The following is a 20,381-nucleotide window of genomic DNA, read 5'->3' as shown; positions in this document are numbered from 1 at the left end:
ACACTCCACTGAAACTGCCCTCACTAAAGTCTCTAATGATCTGCTAACAGCTAAATCAAATGGTCATTACTCCATGCTAATTCTCTTGGATCTCTCTGCAGCATTCGACACGGTGGATCATCAGCTCCTCCTCACTATGCTCCATTCCATTGGCCTCAAGGACACCGTTCTCTCCTGGTTCTCCTCCTATCTCTCCGACCGCTCCTTTACTGTTTCTTTTGCCGGTTCCTCCTCCTCTCACCTTCCCCTTACTGTTGGGGTTCCTCAAGGATCGGTTCTAGGCCCCCTCCTCTTCTCCTTGTACACTGCCCCTATTGGTCAAACAATCAGTAGATTTGGTTTCCAGTACCATCTCTATGCTGATGACACCCAATTATACGCTTCTTCTCCTGACATCACGCCAGCCTTTCTAGAAAACACTGGCGATTGTCTAAACGCTGTGTCTAATATCATGTCCTCACTATATCTGAAACTGAACCTGTCAAAGACTGAACTCCTTGTGTTTCCTCCCGCTACTAATGTACCTACACCCGACATTGCCATTTCCGTCTGTGGTTCCACTATTACTCCCCAGCAACATGCCCGCTGTCTTGGGGTCATACTTGATTCCGAGCTTTCCTTTGCCCCCCACATTCGATCACTGGCTCGCTCTTGTCATCTGCACCTCAAAAACATTTCTAGAATTCGACCTTTTCTTACTTTTGACTCTGCAAAAACTCTTACTGTTTCTCTTATTCATTCTCGTCTCGACTATTGTAACTCTCTTCTAATCGGTCTCCCTCTTACAAAACTCTCCCCTCTCCAATCTGTCTTGAATGCTGCAGCCAGGATCATATTCCTCACCAATCGTTAAACTTATTACCCTCACCCACAAAGCCCTCCATGGCTCAGCACCACCCTACATCTCCTCCCTTGTTTCAGTATACCACCCTACCCGCGCCCTCCGTTCTGCTGATGACCTGAGGTTAGTATCCTCAATAGTCAGAACCTCCCACTCCCGTCTCCAAGACTTTACACGTGCCGCGCCAATTCTTTGGAATGCACTTCCCAGGTCAATACGATTAGTCCCCAATCCCCACAATTTTAAGCGTGTCCTGAAAACGCATTTATTCAGACTGGCCTATCGCCTCAACACATTAACCTAACCTATCCCTGTGTGGCAGAGCCAAAAATTTTACCATAACCAGGTTCCCAGCATCATGTTCCCACATGCTTTATGCATCCATTAGCCCTCTGTGTCTGTACTGTTACACACTTAACATTATGGCTGGTCCATACAATCAGGGCAATTGTTACCACCCACCTTTCGTGTCTACCTCTTTCCTCATAGACTGTAAGCTTGCGAGCAGGGCCCTCACTCCTCTTGGTATTTGTTATAATCTACTGTATGTGATTATTGTTATGCTGTAATGTCTATTGTCTGTACAAATCCCCTCCGAAATGTAAAGTGCTGCGGAATATGTCGGCGCTATAAAAATAAAATTTATTATTATTATTATTATTATATACCACGATTGGGGGGTGAAGGGACCATGCATACCAGGATGAGAAATGAGGTGCCATGCATACCAGGATTGGGGGGGCCATACATAGCAGAATAGGGATGAAGGGGCCATGCATACCAGGATAGAGATGAGGGGCCATGCATACCAAGATATGGATGAGGGGCCATGCATACCAGGATTGGGGGGACCATACATAGCAAAATAGGGATGAGGGGGCCATGCATAGCAGGATAGCGATGAGGGGGTACCATGCATACCAGGATTGAGGGGTGAGGGGACCATGCATACCAGGATGAGGAATGGGGTGTCATGCATACCAGAATTGGGGGGGACCATACATATCATTATAGGGATGAGGGGGCCATGCATAACAGGATAGGAATGAGGGGTACCATACATACCAGGATAGGGATGAGGGGTGCCATGCATACCAGGATAGGAGGAGGCAGCAATTACCAGGATGGGAGACCATATACCAATAAAAATGCTTGCCACCCGGGCATAGAACAGGTTCATAGCTAGTATATATATATATACTGTATATTATTATTATTATTATTTATATAGCACATTTGATTCCTTGGTGCTGTACATGAGAAGGGGTTACATACAAATTATAGATATCACTTACAGTAACCAAACTAACAATGACAGACTGATACAGAGGGGAGAGATGACCCTGCCCTTTCGGGCTTACATGCTACAGGATGGTGGGGAAAGAGACAGTAGGTTGGTGGGTTGCAGCAGTTCCGGTGTTGGTTGAGGTGATATCACCGGTAGTGGTGAGAGAGAAGGAGGTAGCAGGGTCATTGCAGGCTGTAGGCTTTCTTGAAGAGGTGGGTTTTCAGGTTCCGTCTGAAGGATCCAAATGTGGTTGATAGTCGGACTTGTTAGGGCAAAGAATTCCAGAGAATAGGGGAAATTCGGGAGAAGTCTTGGAGGCGGTGGAGTGAGGAACGAATAAGTGTGGAGGAGAGAAGGAGATCTTGGGAGGACCGGAGATTACGTGAGGGAAGGTATCGGGAGGCTAGTTCAGAGACATATGGGGGAGACAGGTTACAGATGGCCTTGTAGGTCAGTATTAGTAATTTGAACTGGATACGCTGAGGGAATGGGAGCCAGTGAAGAGATTTGCAGAGGGGAGAAGCGGAGGAGTAGCGAGGAGAGAGATGAATTAGTCGGGCAGCAGAGTTAAGGATGGACTGTAGAGGTGCGAGGGTGTTAGCAGGGAGACCACAGAAAAGGATGTTGCAGTAGTCGAGGCGGGAGATGATGAGGGCATGCACAAGCAGTTTAGTAGATTGAGGGTTGAGTAAAGGGCGGATTCTGGAAATATTTTTGAGCTCGAGGCGACAGGAGGTAGAAAGAGCTTCGATGTGCGGTTTGAAGGACAGGGCAGAGTCAAAGGTTACTCCGAGGCAGCGGACTTCCGGTACTGGGGTAAGTGTGATGTCATTGTTATAGCTAGGTTGGGTAAGGAAGATCTGTGAAATGGAGGAAAGATGATGAGTTCAGATTTGTCCACATTGAGCTTGAGGAAGCGAGAGGAGAAGAGGGAGGATATGGCTGATAGACACTCTAGGATTCTGACAGCAGAGAGGTGACATCTGGGCCAGAGTGTCATCAGCATAAAGGTGGTACTGGAATCCATGGGACTTTATGAGTTGCCCCAGACCAAGTGTATAGATTGAGAAGAGTAGGGGTCCTAAAACAGAGCCTTGGGGGACTCCAACAGAGAGAGGGTGGGATGAGGAGGTGGTGTGGGAGTGAGAGATGCTGAATGTGCGGTTGGAAAGGTATGAGGAGATCCAGGATAGGGCAAGGACTTTGATGCCGAAGGAGGAGAGGATCTGTAGTAGGAGGCAGTGGTCAACTGTGTCGAATGTGGAGGACAGGTCTAGAAGCAGTAGTATAGAGTATTGTCCATTTGATTTGGCTGTAAGTAGGTCGTTAGTAATTTTGGTCAGGGCTGTCTCAGTGGAGTGATGGGGGCGGAAACCAGATTGTAGATTGTCAAAGAGCAAGTTAGATGATAGGTGGGAGGAAAGTTCAGGATGAACGTGCTGCTCCAGGAGTTTGGAAGCGAATGGGAGCAACAATATTGGGCGATAGCTGGACATAGCGATTGGGTTGAGGTTGGCTTTTTAAGGATAGGCGTGATGGTGGCATGTTTGAAAGCAGAAGGGAAGGTACCGGACATTAGTGATAGGTTGAAGAGGTGGGTTAGGGATGGGATAAGTGTGGTGGTGAGGTTGGAGAGGAGGTGGGATGGGATGGGGTCAGTGCACAGGTTGTGAGGTGCGATTTGGAGAAGAAATGATTAAGCTCCCCTTCAGTGATGTTGGAGAGTGAGGTTATGGGGTTTGGGCATTGGTCTGGTATACAAAGGGGTTGTGGTGGTTGAGTGATGAAGACTTGCCTTGTTTGGTCAATCTTATTTTTGAAGTGTGTGGCAAAGTCCTCGGCAGAGATGAGGGAGGTTGGAGGAGGCAGTGGTGGGCAGAAGAGGGAGTTAAAAGTTTTCAATAACTGTTTGGGGTTGTAAGATAGGGAAGATACGAGGGTTGTGAAGTAGGCCTGTTTAGCAGAGGTGAGGGCAGATTTGAAATCGAGTGTTGCCTGTTTGAATGTGGTGAAGTCATCTTGTGAATTTGTTTTCTTCCAGCGCCGCTCTGCAATCCTGGACACTTGCCAGAGCTATATATATATATATATATATATATATATATATATATATATATATATATATATATATACAGTGGGGAAAAAAAGTATTTAGTCAGTCAGCAATAGTGCAAGTTCCACCACTTAAAAAGATGAGAGGCGTCTGTAATTTACATCATAGGTAGACCTCAACTATGGGAGACAAACTGAGAAAAAATAATCCAGAAAATCACATTGTCTGTTTTTTTTTCATTTTATTTGCATATTATGGTGGAAAATAAGTATTTGGTCAGAAACAAGCAATCAAGATTTCTGGCTCTCACAGACCTGTAACTTCTTCTTTAAGAGTCTCTTCTTTCCTCCACTCATTACCTGTAGTAATGGCACCTGTTTAAACTTGTTATCAGTATAAAAAGACACCTGTGCACACCCTCAAACAGTCTGACTCCAAACTCCACTATGGTGAAGACCAAAGAGCTGTCAAAGGACACCAGAAACAAAATTGTAGCCCTGCACCAGGCTGGGAAGACTGAATCTGCAATAGCCAACCAGCTTGGAGTGAAGAAATCAACTGTGGGAGCAATAATTAGAAAATGGAAGACATACAAGACCACTGATAATCTCCCTCGATCTGGTGCTCCACGCAAAATCCCACCACGTGGGGTCAGAATGATCACAAGAACGGTGAGCAAAAATCCCAGAACCACGCGGGGGGACCTAGTGAATGAACTGCAGAGAGCTGGGACCAATGTAACAAGGCCTACCATAAGTAACACACTACGCCACCATGGACTCAGATTCTGCAGTGCCAGACGTGTCCCACTGCTTAAGCCTGTACATGTCCGGGCCCGTCTGAAGTTTGCTAGAGAGCATTTGGATGATCCAGAGGAGTTTTGGGAGAATGTCCTATGGTCTGATGAAACCAAACTGGAACTGTTTGGTAGAAACACAACTTGTCGTGTTTGGAGGAAAAAGAATACTGAGTTGCATCCATCAAACACCATACCTACTGTAAAGCATGGTGGTGGAAACATCATGCTTTGGGGCTGTTTCTCTGCAAAGGGGCCAGGACGACTGATCCGGGTACATGAAAGAATGAATGGGGCCATGTACCGTGAGATTTTGAGTGCAAACCTCCTTCCATCAGCAAGGGCATTGAAGATGAAACGTGGCTGGGTCTTTCAACATGACAATGATCCAAAGCACACCGCCAGGGCAACGAAGGAGTGGCTTCGTAAGAAGCATTTCAAGGTCCTGGAGTGGCCTAGCCAGTCTCCAGATCTCAACCCTATAGAAAACCTTTGGAGGGAGTTGAAAGTCCGTGTTGCCAAGCGAAAAGCCAAAAACATCACTGCTCTAGAGGAGATCTGCATGGAGGAATGGGCCAACATACCAACAACAGTGTGTAGCTACCTTGTGAAGACTTACAGAAAACGTTTGACCTCTGTCATTGCCAACAAAGGATATATCACAAAGTATTGAGATGAAATTTTGTTTCTGACCAAATACTTATTTTCCACCATAATATGCAAATAAAATGAAAAAAAAAACAGACAATGTGATTTTCTGGATTTTTTTTTCTCAGTTTGTCTCCCATAGTTGAGGTCTACCTATGATGTAAATTACAGACGCCTCTCATCTTTTTAAGTGGTGGAACTTGCACTATTGCTGACTGACTAAATACTTTTTTTCCCCACTGTATATATATATATATACATACATATATATACAGTGCTGGCAAAAATTAAGAGACCACTTCCAAATGTTCAGTTTGTCTGATTTTTCTCTGTATAGGTATATTTTATAGTAAAATAGTAAAATATAAATTGTTCTTTTAGTTATAAACTTCTGAAAACATGTCTCCAAATTTCCAAGCAATAAAATTAGGTTTTTTTTCTGAAAAGGAGAAATGGTCAAAATTAAAAAAAAAGCAAAAAACCAAACCCCAGTGCTTTCAGACCTCAAACAATGCAAAGAAAACAAGTTCATAATCATTTAGAAACAAAAATACTAATGTTTTAACTCAGTAAGAGTTCAGAAACTAATATTTTGTGGAATAACCATGATTTTTTAAAAATAGCTTTCATGCGTCTTGGCATGCTTGCCACCACTGCTTCTGGTGCAAAAATTTAAGGATTTCTTCTTTGTTTGATGGCTTATGACTATCCATCTTCCTCTTGATTACATTCCAGAGGTTTTCAATGGGTTTCAGGTCTGGAGAATGGGCTGCCCATGACAGGGTTTTGATGTGGTGGTATCTTAATTTTTCCCAGAGCTGTATATATAATATACTGTATGTATATATATATATATATGTGTGTGTGTGTATCTATGTATATCTAACTATCTATCTATATGTATATATATATATATATATATATATATATATATATAGTGTAATGTAGAGTTGCGCGTATATATACGGTATATATATATATATATATATATATATATATATATACACACAGTGCTTTGCGAAAGTATCAGGCCCCCTGGAAAATTTCAACCTTTTCCCACATATCATGCTTCAAACATAAAGATATCAAATGTAAATTTTTGGCGAAGAATCAACAACAAGTGGGACACAATTGTGAAGTTGATCGAAATTTATTGGTTATTTAAAATTTTTTGGGAAATTCAAAAACTGAAAAGTGGGGCGTGCAATATTATTCGGCCCCTTTACTTTCAGTGCAGCAAACTCACTCCAGAAGTTCATTGTGGATCTCTGAATGACCCAATGTTGTCCTAAATGACTAATATAATCCACCTGTGTTTAATCAAGTCTCTGTATGAGGCTGAGTTCACACGTGGTGTTTTTTTCGCGTTTCCACGGCAGTTTTAACCGCGCGATTTTGCCGCGAAAAATAAGCATCCTGTCAGGAACACCGCACTGCACTTGCTCACTGTGCCAGTGCGGGTGTCCTGAGTACAAAGACAGTACTCACAGATACCTGTGGAGCAGGGCAGCAGCGGTGACGATGTGTGCTTCAGAGTATCAGGACCTGAAGCACATGACTGCTGGGGGCGTGGCCTAAGCTCCACAGATCTAGGAGCTGCAGGGAAACTCCTAGAAAGGTAACTACGGGGCAATGTTACCAAGGGGCATAGACAGAGACAGAAACCAGACGAAGCCAGGGTCAAAGCACCAGATAGCAATACAGTACCACGGGGTTTAGACAGAAAGGATAGTCAGGACGTAGCAATAGGTCAGAAAACCAGAACGGGTAATAGACGGTACAATAGGGACAAACTGTAACGGAGTAACGATAGCCAAGCCAGGAGGTCAGAACCGGAGAAGACAGTAGTACCAAAGCGAGAGACGGAGTACAGAGTGAGGGAACAGGCCGGGTCATACACGGGAATCAAACAAGCAACGCAGAATACACGCACACCAGGGGTCAGACACACCAGAACAACAGTATAGCTGACAGAGAACCCTGGTAAAGAGTGAGTATAAATACCCCTCCCAGATCCAGAAAGAGGCCACGAACACTTAACCCTGTGAGTGCAGGGCAAGAACCCTGTTCAAACCATGATACATCCCATGCATTCCTATGGGATTCCGCAATTGCGTGCTAATGCTGCGGTTTTTACCGCGGCGGAATTGCTTCGCGGTGAAAAGCGCAGCATGCTCATTAATTTCGCTGAATCGCGGCGATCCTGCACCCATAGGAATGCATTGTTCTGCTTACTTTCCGCATGTGGCTGTGCACACCATGCGAAAAGTAGGCAGAACATTTGGGGATGGTACCCACGGTCCGGAGGAGAGGAGACTGTCCTCCAGACTTTGGGTACCATATCCCTGTAAAAAATAGAATTTAAAATAAAAAATATTGTTATTCTCACCTTCCGACGTCCCACGCAGCCTTCCCGCCTCTCTCCACGCTCCCGGTCCCAGTAAACCTTTGCGAGCGATGACGTCCATTCTCGTGGGATCGCAAAATATCACGGTCATTCAAGCGACGTCATCCCGCGAGAACGGACATCATCGCGGTAATTGTCGCAAAGGATTACTGGGACCGGGAGCGTGGAGAGAGGCGGGAAGGCTGCGCAGGACGTCGGAAGGTGAGAATAACAATATATTTTTTTTATTATTATTATTTACACTCTATCTTTTACTATTGATGCCGCATATTCAGCCTCAAGAGTAAAAAGTTGGTCACACTCGTCAAACACTATGTTTGACGAGTGTGACCAACCTGTCAATCAGTTCTCCAAGCGATGCTACAGATTGCTTGGAAAACGCTAGCAATTCTGCAAGCTAATTACGCTTGCAAAATGCTAGTTTTTCCGCAGGAAAATCGCGGGAATTTAAAATGCGATTTTCCCACGGAATGGAATTCCAGAACTCTCACGGTAATTTCCGCGAGAGTTCCGCTACGTGTGAACCCAGCCTTTATGTACCTGCTCTGTGATAGTCTCAGGGTTCTGTTTGATGCACAGAGAGCATCATGAAGACCAAGGAACACAACAGGCAGGTCCGTGATACTGTTGTGGAGAAGTTTAAATCTAGATTTGGATACAAAATGATTTCCAAAACTTTAAACATCCCAAGGAGCACTGTGCAAGCGATCATATTGAAATGGAAGGAGTATCATACCACTGCAAATCTACCAAGACCCGGCCGTCCCTCTAAACTTTTATCTCAAACAAGGAGAAGACTGAGATGCAGCTAAGAGGCCCATGATCACTCTGGATGAACTGCAGAGATTTACAGCTGAGGTGGGACAGTCTGTCCATAGGACAACAAACAGTCGTACAGTGCAGAAATCTGGCCTTTATGGAAGAGTGGCAAGAAGAAAGGCATTTCTCAAAGATATCCATAAAAAGTGTTGTTTAAAGTTTGCAACAAGCCACCTGGGAGACACACCAAACACGTGGAAGAAGGTGCTCTGTTCAGATGAAACCAAAATTGAACTTTTTGATAACAATGCCAAACGATATGTTTGGCGTAAAGGCAACACAGCTCATCACCCTGAACACACTATCCCCACTGTCAAACATGGTGGTGGCAGCATCATAGTTTGGGTCTGCTTTTCTTCAGCAGGGACAGGGAAGATGGTTAAAATTGATGGGAAGATGGATGGAGCCTAATACAGGACCATTCTTGAAGAAAACCTGTTGGAGTCTGCAAAAGACCTGAGACTGGGACGAAGATTCGTCTTCCAACAAGACAATGATCCCAAACATAAAGCAAAATCTACAATGGAATGGTTCACAAATAAACGTATCCAGGTGTTAGAATGGCCAAGTCAAAGTCCAGACCTGAATCCAATCGAGAATCTGAGGAAAGAGCTGAAAACTGCTGTTCACAAACGATCTCCATCAAACCTCAACAAGCTCGAGCTGTTTGCCAAGGAAGAATGGGCAAGAATTTCAGTCTCTTGATGTACAAAGAGACATACCCCAAGCGACTTGCAGCTGTAATCGCAGCAAAAGGTGGCGCAACAAAGTATTAAGTTAAAGGGGCCGAATAATATTGCACGCCCCACTTTTCAGTTTTGAATTTCCACAAAATTTTAAAATAACCTATAAATTTCGTTCAACTTCACAATTGTGTCCCACGTGTTGTTGATTCTTCACCAAAAATTTACATTTGGTATCTTTATGTTTGAAGCATGATATGTGGGAAAAGGTTGAAAAGTTCCAGGGGGCCGAATACTTTCGCAAGGCACTGTATATATATGTTATATAATGTACAGATGTTTATATAGTATGTTGCTGTGTATATAGTGTGGAATCCACACTATATACACTGGCACATCTCTACACTGTATACTATATACACAGCTCCACTCTATATTCCTTACCACAGTATATATTGTGACGCTATGCATGCTGTGTATACTTCTCCTGTCCTGTATACATGGTGTAATTCTCAGTATCTGCTCTTATTAAGGAGAACGCTGAGGTACTGCCTAAGGTGCTATTACCCCGTAATGTACTAACTAGAGGATGTGGAACTGAGTACAGGGAAAGAGCAGAATGAGAACTGCATGGAACTTGCTAATGTGCTGCCAAGTTATTCAAGTAAAGTTTCATTTGTTGCATTTGAACCGGACTGTGTCTCAAATCTCGCGAAACCAATTGCAGAAAAGCTTCAGCACCATAGTGGTATCCCTGATGGCGCAGTGAGAGAAGACACAGGTATGCTGGTGAGAGAATGCTGTTTTCATGTAAGAGGCCAGGGCACACATGTGCAAGAGTGCTCGGCCATGACTACGGTCCTGGACCTCCCTTACAACCTCATCTACATTGACTATAACAGTACATCGAAAGGTGAATCAGTTTTATATAGGCACATTCACATGGTGCAATTACATCAAGGCTTATTGCCTTGATTACTGTAAAATGTTAGGGGTTTTACCAGAATTTTGTAAAAACGACAGCATCTTGCTGCAATTTCATGGTATTCTGGGATAATAAACTGTGATTTGGTCACAATATGTGATTCATTACATTCAGGTTGCTAGAATAATTTGATCCACATTAAGCATGCACAAATATATTGTGTCATGTCCAGGGTTCTAGATACTGACTGGAACCTTTTGAAGGGAAGCTGTCAGCACAGAATGACTTTTCTAAGCTAGTAGAGGCACTAGGTGCATCATGGCGCCCAAACATTTAACTATACTTTCCCACCTGCTCTTTTTTTCTGCTCTATGAAGCCAGAGCTGTCAATGAAGAAGGGGTGAAGATAGAGGGAAAAATATTTGGACTCGCCTATACTTAGATTGAACAATCATGTTGTGCTGAGAGTTCTTTTAAACATTAGGAGTCCTACAAAAATACTAGGTTGCACAAATGGATGTCTTGGGCAAAAGTAAACATGTCATGAGTATTTGCAAAGAAAATTTCAGAAAGGTGCAAAAAAAAAGGCTCATTGGACACACAATAGGTCATCACGTATAGCCTGCACAGGGGCCTTTCTCAAGTGTGGCTAATATGTGGTAACATTTGTGAATCCAATAAAAGATTTCTCTGCGCCTTTGAACTTTTGAATGATGGCAAACCATTTTTTACTTCTTTTTTTTTTGCATCTGTAACTATTTGCCCATGCTTGCTTACAATTTTATTTTCCTGCTCTTGTTATAATAATATTCAGATATTTTTAACCCAATCCCCCTTTCCCACCGGCCCAGGAGCTGATGTCTTCATGGCTGATGGCGGTAGGTATGGGCTCCTAATGAATTCCGCTTAAGGTCAATCAACAACTTGGTTCTGGCTCCTTTGACAACTCTAAAGACGCTGATGGATGGCACTGTATTTTTTCAATACTATCTGGTCATGAATTAATCAGAAATTTGACTTGTTCATGAAAACTCTTTGTAGGAGAATCTCTTCATTATCATTCCGGAACAGTCCGGCAATTTTAATTAAGAATATCACCGACATTTCCCCAATTATGTAGCTTAACAACAATGGTGACCTGACTTACAAAACCTCATTCAGGACTATACAGTCCACAGTCCTGCATCCTAAATGGTCCCTTCATCACTTTCCACCATCCTGTCAGCTTTTCAATGGCAATGATAAATGGCCCCTACACCAACCTCTTAAGTGGTACAAATTTCCTGCAGCTAATTATGTTTGTTCCTCACCAGGAGAGAAGGAATTGTCCCGTGCAACATGGAAACAAGAGGTGATGATACTAAGACCTACCACCATCGATGAATGTTTTCCAACACGGCTGACCCCTTCCACGTAATTGCAACCTACGAAGGTAAATGTGATTGGGAGCATTTAAAGGGCATTGTTCCGTCTTGACAAATGGAAACATCTTAAGCTCCCTTCGAAAAATTCACCGACTCTGACAGACTTTGCCGATGCTTTAAACAGTATCAAAGGGCCATCAATTCAGGTTGGAAACGGTCGTCAGCCAAAGCTGCTTCACTATTCAATGATGCGGTCAATCTTGTGGAGGAATGCTGAAAATCGCATTGTGACACAACTGTTCTTCTTTTTACTCAAAATTTAAAAAAGAATACAAAAACACTAAAAAAAAAAAAAAAAAAAGAGAGACGACATCGTGACGAGTGCTGGCCGGAATTCATGAGAAAATAAAAACACAAATTACCTATTTACTTAATGGTGCAAAATACCGTCCCATGAGCCCCCACCCCATGGGCTTCTCTTCCCCATGACACAGATGCTGGGGAAAGTGGAGCCCCTGTCTAAACTTCTCAGCCCTTCTCTCAGCATGGGGTCTTGCATGCTTTTCTATTCCATTGTTCCGCATCTTCATAAAGGAGGAGGAATGAGAGAGTAAGAAGAAAAAAAAGCACAAAAGCTATTGAAAAACATCCTTCATAACAAATTCTAAATAATTTAGCCCTAGTTGGACACATGGGGTAGGATGCACAAGCCACAGGTTTACTCTCAGCAACAGTCACTTAACGGTGGCTTGTGGGCATCTCCCATTACCTGGACCCAAGTTTTACGCTGACATTGGTTGGAGTCTTTGTGTCCAAAAATAATGTTTTTTATTTTTTTTGTTGTGATTTTTGCATTCCTGCCGCTGCGGTGGAGCCTACAAGTGAACTACTGTCAATGCAACCATGCAGTAGAGTACAGGAAACATTACTTGATGTCTTCCCACCGACAGCCAAGACATATCCACCACCACAGACCCGGCAGGAGACACCGCCTGAGAGGTAAGAGCCGACCCTGGAGGGGGTGATTGTTTTGACCTTAGTTTGTGCAGTTGCTGGAACTAATTTGTGTAGAATTGTTATGACCTGTAGCCTGGTATATACATGAAGAATGAACGGAGGTCTCTTCTATGTGAAGATATGAGCGCTAGTCAGCGACAGAGCAATTTTTCAAGTTTGAAAGACACTTCTAACAATACTTTCTAGTTTTGATCGATGCTGAAATCGCTCAACTTTCCTCTACTAGGTGTCTGTTTATGAGAGGACAAATGACGATGAAGTAGATAAAAATGACTGATCATTAAGTCAGTATAAAAAACAAAATCTATGAAGAAAAGCTCATTCTCGACAGTCAGTCAATAGCTACATGTGTTATATAGGACAACAATTAGGAATCCACAGTTTTTGTTTTTTTTAAATTTTCATTTATTTTTAAAACATGATAATTTCCCCTTGTAAAATCCCCTTTATGGTGGTTTCACATCCTGTTCAGCAGTGCCCACTTTTAAAAAGTTGGCAGAGCAATCAAAATACAGGAAAAATTTCCACATCTGTATGTGATACCACCACAAAAGAAACGGGTTTACACAATGTGGGCTTTTTTCAAAAATGTTGTAGCAAAAACACATTCTTTTGCTGTGATTAAAAAAAAACAAAACATAAAAGTTGCAATGTGACAACTTTGTGTCAACCCACCCTTAGTATGCCATTATACGTGCAGAGATCTGACCAATATATGTTCAATCAAACTCAACATAGTCAATGGTTGATTGATATGAATCTGACATGATTAGGTCGCCTTCACACAGAACATTTTTGTCTTGAATTTTGACAATCAAATAAAAAAGCAACATATTAATGCAGCCTTAAAGGTCCTTTATCACAAGGAGATAAATTGCCCACAATGAGCGCCGACTGAATATATAGTATATATATGTCATTGTTTGTTTAATACCGTTTACGTATTGCAAGTATTGTGGTGGTTTTGAATAAATGATTGTCAGTGCCACGGTTCATATAAAACCCTTTAAATTATTGTCGGCAGCACATCTATTTACACAGTGAGGATGTGCTGCTGATTATTACTCTTTTTGTAGGTCGACTGGGCATTTTTACATTGGGTAATAATTGTGAATGAACAAATTTACAAACTATCGTTCAGGTGATCGTCTCCTTTAGTAAAAGGATCTTTAATCTGTCAGTCTGCACGAAACATCACCTGATAGACAACTCCATTATTGGGAATAGGTCAGTTTTATTTTTGGACGATGATTATAGAGCGGTGACTATCAGCACAGAGTTATATTATCCCCTGATCCTTCCTATTATTCCTGATTACCTTTCTCATTGGAATTGCCGTTCTGTTTTTTTATAGATTACAAAATGGAAACAGAATGGAACTGTTCAATTTACAATGTGACAATTTAGCCTTAATCACCTGTTGTTTAAAAGATCATTGCTTGTTGACAGTGAATATAAACATTTAAAATGAAGGGGTACTCCCAACAATAAGGCTATGTGCACACGCTGCGGATTGTTCTGCGGATTTTTCCGTGCGGATTTTGCAAAATCCGCAGGTCAAAAGACCTACGGTTTATCTGCGGATTAGCCTGCTGTTTTGCCCTGCGGTTTTTCATCTCTACAATGGAGGAGATGGCAAACCGCAGCGGAATCCGCAGAAAAGAATGACATGTCAATTCTTTCTGCGAATTGGACACTGCAGCAAAAAACGCGCGTGTTAGCGTGGGTGGTCAGGAGCGGGAGCTCCGAGAGTGGACCCTCTGGACCGTGGCACCGAGGGACCCCGGGCGAGCTGCCAGGTGGAACCGACCCCTATACAGGGACCGTTAGGAGCAGGCCCAGGGGTTCGAGTACCACGGTAGCCGGTACCGAGAGGGGCGACTCAGGATGGACCGGAGTAAGACTGAGACTGGAGTAGGACGGCAGGAGCACTGAAGACAGGACTGGAGTAGGACGGCAGGAACACTGAAGGCGGGACTGGAGTAGGACGGCAGGAACACAAGGCAGGACTGGAGTAGGACGGCAGGAACAGTGAAGGCAGGACTGGAGTAGGACGGCAGGAACACAAGGCAGGACTGGAGTAGGACGGCAGGAACAGTGAAGGCAGGACTGGAGTAGGACGGCAGGAACAGTGAAGGCAGGACTGGAGTAGGACGACAGGAACACGGGTAGCAGGACTGAGAAGCTGCTGTGAGGAGCAGAACGAGGCAGGAACTGCAGGAGCAGAGCGTGCACGATGGAGCGAGGCCAGAGTGTCAGGAAACACAACGATCAGGCGCCTCCCTCAGGGGGAAGCGGCCAGATATGGCCCCGTCTGGTCAGCCATTGGTCCAAATGTGCTTCCGGGTCAGGGCACAGCCGGAGCATAAGAAGCAGGAAGGAGGCGCGGCCGCGGCCTATGGCGCATGCGCATAGCATGCAGGGAAGGCATCGGTCGCGGGTCTGTCTCAGGTGACCGCCGCGGCCGTCGGGTGGAGAGAGGCTGCGGCGTGGGAGCGGAGGCCGGGTGAGTATGGCGGAGCGGAGTAACAGCGCGTAAAATTCCGCACCGTCTGCACTGCGGTTTCCATTTTCCATAGGATATAAAGGTACTGTACAACGCAGCTAATTCTGCTGCGGATCCGCAGGGCCAAAACCGATGCGGATCCGCAGCAGAATCCGCAGCGTGTGCACATACCCTTACATTTCTATAGGATATGCCATAGATTTCTGATAGTGGGAGGTGCCATTAACATAACACTAGTCATAAATGTCCAAGGTGATGATATAGCTTTAATACCCCTTGCTAAAATATCTTTGCGTTTTTTACCTGTTTCCTGCCTATGCAATTCTCTCCAGACTGATACATTTTTTTTTTACCTTTTCTGATATATTGCAGCAAATGGAAGGAGAGAGATATGTGCTGCCAAAGATGTGGCAGCTGTCAGATGATTATCTAGAATGGCTACAATTGTAACAAACTCTCAGCTGTGAAAATAATTGGATCAGAAGGGCTTCCACCATGTATATGGATGGACTTTGCAAATGCACTGACAGCTATCAGAGATCTCGACTGATAACTTCATTGATACTTAATATCAGTGATCAAGCCTGGGTCAGAACTCACTTTAAGGGTACATACTCATTTGCAAGAAATACGGACAAGTGCAATCCGATAAAATATCTGATTGCACTCGAACCAGTGTTATTCAATGGGTTTCATCTCATCTGCAATTTTTTTCTCAGCTGAAATCGGACTGAGAACAAAATCACAGCATGCTGCGTATCTCGGATGAGACTCGCCAATGCAAGTCAATGGGTGCGAGAAAAAAATCGCACCGCACTCGCACCATGCGAGTGCAGTCCGATTTTTATGCACCGGTGTCCTTTGAACAGCCATCAATTTTTGTGCGGTGTACAGTAAAATCACACTGAAGAATAGAATAGATATATACACATGGAATACATATGTATATACATGTCAGTGACACACACACATATATATATGTATTTATGATAGGTAGATAGATAGATAGATAGATAGATAGATAGAAGAAATGGCTGTAATTCATATGCGGTGTACAGTAAAATCACACTGACAGGTTAGAAAAGAATATATATATATATATATATATATATATACACACATAGAATATATATATAGATGTCAGTGACACACACACATATATATAAATTATATATATATATGTGTATATATATATATATATATATATATAATATTTTGCAGAGGGAGATATATAGAAGAGTAGCCGGTACTTCATTTGCCGACTTCTGTAGAATCACTGCAGGAGCCCATAGGATAGGAGAGCTGGATTACATACAGTAAATCCATATAGAATAGGTAGATATATAGATTTCTGTGACAAATACAATTGTGTGTGCAAAATACTAGACATGTATTTATTTAATAAAAGATTATTTTACGCAAAAAAATGGCATGGGTCCCCCAATACTTAATAGCTAGCAATGGCTATGCAGACAGCTGAGGGCTGATGTTAGTTGTCTAGGAAGAGGCCATGGATACTGCCCCCCCCCCCCCCCCCCCCCCCCCCCGGCTAAAAACATCAGCTCTCAGCTGGCCCAGAAAAAGTGCATCTGTAAAATGTGCCAATTCTGGCACATAGCCTTGCTCTTCCTACTGCCCTGTAGCGGTGTCATATGGGGTTATAGTAATGGAGAGGCGTCAATAAGAAGCTCCTATTACTAACCCCATAGTCAAATTGTAAAGAAAACACAGACACCCAGTAAAAAAATCCTTTAATTGAAATAAAGACACAGACTCATTTATTATTCTTAATTTAACCATACTTACAACCACACCTAATCCATGCAAAGCCCTTGTTCTCCTGTAATGAAATAAAATAAAAAAGCAACAATATACCATACCTGTCCGTCGTTGTGTCCCACCCCGTAATCCATATCTGGGAGATATACATTTTTCAACCTGGACGGTGCTAAAATGAGACCGTCCCAGCTGAAAAACACTGGTGAATGAGGAGATGCTGCAAAGACGCTGAGCTTCAACTGCCGTGACCTCATCACTGGCATTTTCCCACAGTCCTGAGGTCACAGCAGTTCAGCCCAGCTGCGAAAACAGCTTCAGTGAATAGCGGTGATGTCACTGATGCTGCACTCCCTGACAGTCTGACCCACGCTGAACTATGGAGTGTGGGAAAATTAACTGGCAGTTCAGCGCGGGTCAGGCTGTGAGGGAGCACAGCATCAGTGACGTCAGCGCTAGTCACTGAAGCTGCGCTGGCAGCATCTCCTATTTCATCAGTGGTTTACAGCCGGGATGGTCGTATCTTGGCACTATCCTGGTTGTAAACTGTATATAACCCAGATATGGATTACGGCGTGGGACACAACGACGGACAGGTATGGTACATTGTTGTTTTTTGTTTTACTTATTGACACCTGTCCATTACTAAGCCGTGGGCTTGATGTCACCAGACAAAACAAATGTGACATTAACCCCACAACTATTACCCCACTTGCACACCGTTACAGGGCAAGTGGGATGAGCAAGGCTAAATGCCAGAATTGGCGCATCTTAGAGAAGCTCCTTTTCTGGGGCAGCAGGGAGCTGATGTTTTTAGCCGGGGGGGACATAACCATGGATCCTTCCTAGGCTATTAATATCAGCCCCCAGGCACTGGCTTTCCCTCTGCTGGTTCTGTAAATTGTGCGGGACCCTACGTAATTTTCCCCCCAAAAAAGAATCTTTTATTAATTACGTATATGTCCCATAATTTGCACACACACACACACTATTAATTGTATTGGTCACTGACATCTATATATCTACCTATTCTGCATCTCTCTATGAACTATAAAACACACATATATATATATATATATGTGTGTGTCACTGATATATATAGATAGATAGATAGATAGATAGATAGACAGATACATACAGCTCTGGCAAAAATTAAGAGACCACCACATCAAAACCCTGTCATGTTATGAACTTGTTTTCTTTGCATTATTTGAGGTCTGAAAGCACTATTTTTTTTGAAATTTTGACCATTTCTCCTTTTCAGAACCCCCCCCCCCCACAAAACTTAGTGCTTGGAAATTCGGAGACATGTTGTCAGAAGTTTGCAGACTAAAAGAACAATTTACATTTTACTAAAAAAGTTCGGATTCTTTGAATTTGAATACACCTATTCTTTGTGTATATATTCTATCTATTCTATTCTAACCTGTCACTCTGTGATTATACTGTATGCGGCAAATCATTTGCCGGCTTTTAATCTATCTATCTAATATTTATATATATATACTAGATGGTGGCCCGATTCTAACGCATCGGGTATTCTAGGATATGTATGTAGTTTATTTATGAAGTTTTAATAATAATGCAATAATGCACCCCCCAATCCTGATATGCATGGTCCTCTCACCCCTCAATCCTGATATGCATGGTACCTTTCCTGGTATGCATGGTTCCCTTACCCCCCTTTCCTGGTATGCATGGTCCCCTCACCTCCCTTTCCTAGTATGCATGGTCCCTTCACCTCCCTTTCCTGGTATACATGGCCACCCTCACCCCCCTATCCTGGTATGCATGGTCACCCTCACCCCCCTTTCCTGGTATGCATGGTCACCCTCACTCCACTTTCCTGGTATGCATGGTCACCCTCACCTCCTATCCTGGTATGCATGGTCACCCTCTCCCCCCTTTCCTGGTATGCATGGTCACCCTCACCCCCTTTTGCTGATATGCATGGTCCCCCTCACCCCCCTTTCCTGGTATGCATAGTCCCGTCACCCCCCTTTCCTAGTAAGCATGGTCCCCTCACCCCCCTTTACTGGTATGCATGGTCCCGTCATCCCCCTTTCTTGGTATGCATGTTCTCCCTCACCCCTCTTTCCTGGTATGCATGGTCCCCTCACCCCCCTTTCCTGGTATGCATGGTCCCCTCACCCCCCTTTCCTGGTATGAATGGTCCCTTCACCTCCCTTTCCTGGTATACATGGTCAAGCTCACCCCCTATCCTGGTATGCAAGGTCACCCTCACCCCCCTTTCCTGGTATGCATGGTCACCCTCACCCCCCCTATCCTGGTATGCATGATCACCCTCACCCCCCCTTTCCTGGTATGCATGGTCACCCTCACCCCTGTCATGAACTCATTTTCTGCTCCACCAGTTGAGAGTTCCCCTTCCATTCTCCCTCTGGTGGTGACAGGAGGTAGTGCGGTTGGTTTAAGAGGTAGTGATCTGCCACCTGATGAGGAAGATAACGATTGGATCTCTGGAGTATCAGACTGGATATAAGACAGCCGATGCCCTATCCGGGTGCTGGTGATTCAGTCTGCTTCTCGGGTCCTGGACTTCAGCTCTCTTCCAGTCTTCTCAAGTTAAGTTTGTTTTTTGCTAATGTTCACACTTGTGCTTGTTGGTCAATTCAGTTTGTTGTGTAATCAGCCTGCCCCTGCTGGTGCTATGCTGAAATTCCACTGATATTAATCTGTATTTGCCAATCTGCTTTTTGTCCCTTATTAGATTGGCCTTTTTTTTGCTCTGTCTCAGAATATTTCAGAGTGCTGATATAGGTTTAGAAGTCTAGTGACTTCAGGGTTAATTTTGCTATCAGAAGTGTTGGACAATATTTTTGTAGGTTGTTTTTGGCAGATTGCAGACAGTGTCTTTCCTTTTCTGTCCTTTTTAGTTAGCCGGACCCCATCGTTTGCTCAGCCTATTTTCCTGCCTTTGTTTGTATTTTCATCTTGTTTCACCGTCAATACATGTGGGGGGCTGTCTTTCCTTTGGGGTCTGCTCTGGGGCAGTTAGTTTTCCTCTTTTCCTGCTTTAGGCTTATGTAGTTCTCCGGTTGTGACGAGGCGTCTAGGACCAACGTAGGAACGCTCCACGACTGCTGCTAGTTGTACGGTTAAGATCAGGGATCTGCAATCTGCATAATTACCAACTTCTCTGGTTTTCTGAGACTTAGCTTGTTGTCTTGTTTTTCCTCCTCGGTTTCCCATTCATAACACACCCCCCTTTGCTGGTATGCATGGTCGCCCTCAACC

General features: G+C 43.7%; 1 protein-coding gene and 1 long non-coding RNA gene across 7 annotated transcripts in view; one reads left to right on the top strand and one right to left on the bottom strand.

The window, feature by feature from the left end:
• The window catches only part of LOC141097620 (uncharacterized), a 76,881-nt gene that overhangs the window by 24,849 nt on the left and 31,651 nt on the right, over positions 1-20,381 (bottom strand). The gene's annotated exons all lie outside the window — the stretch shown is intronic.
• ROBO4 (roundabout guidance receptor 4) overlaps positions 12,417-20,381 on the top strand; it is a 174,520-nt gene continuing 166,555 nt past the window's right edge. For 3 of the 6 annotated variants that reach the window (XM_073584888.1, XM_073584886.1, XM_073584883.1), the window contains exon 1: positions 12,417-12,823. In XM_073584888.1, the coding sequence (XP_073440989.1) occupies positions 12,646-12,823 (178 nt within the window). In that variant the 5' untranslated portion in view covers positions 12,417-12,645. The remainder of the gene's footprint in view (positions 12,824-20,381) is intronic. The other 3 variants (XM_073584891.1, XM_073584885.1, XM_073584887.1) reach the window with 2 other exon arrangements.

Source organism: Dendrobates tinctorius, unplaced genomic scaffold (assembly GCF_039654945.1).
Source record: "Dendrobates tinctorius isolate UK_male_01 unplaced genomic scaffold, ASM3965494v1 ptg000086l, whole genome shotgun sequence".
Classification (NCBI taxonomy): domain Eukaryota; kingdom Metazoa; phylum Chordata; class Amphibia; order Anura; family Dendrobatidae; genus Dendrobates; species Dendrobates tinctorius.
This window is presented reverse-complemented; position numbering and strand designations above follow the sequence as displayed.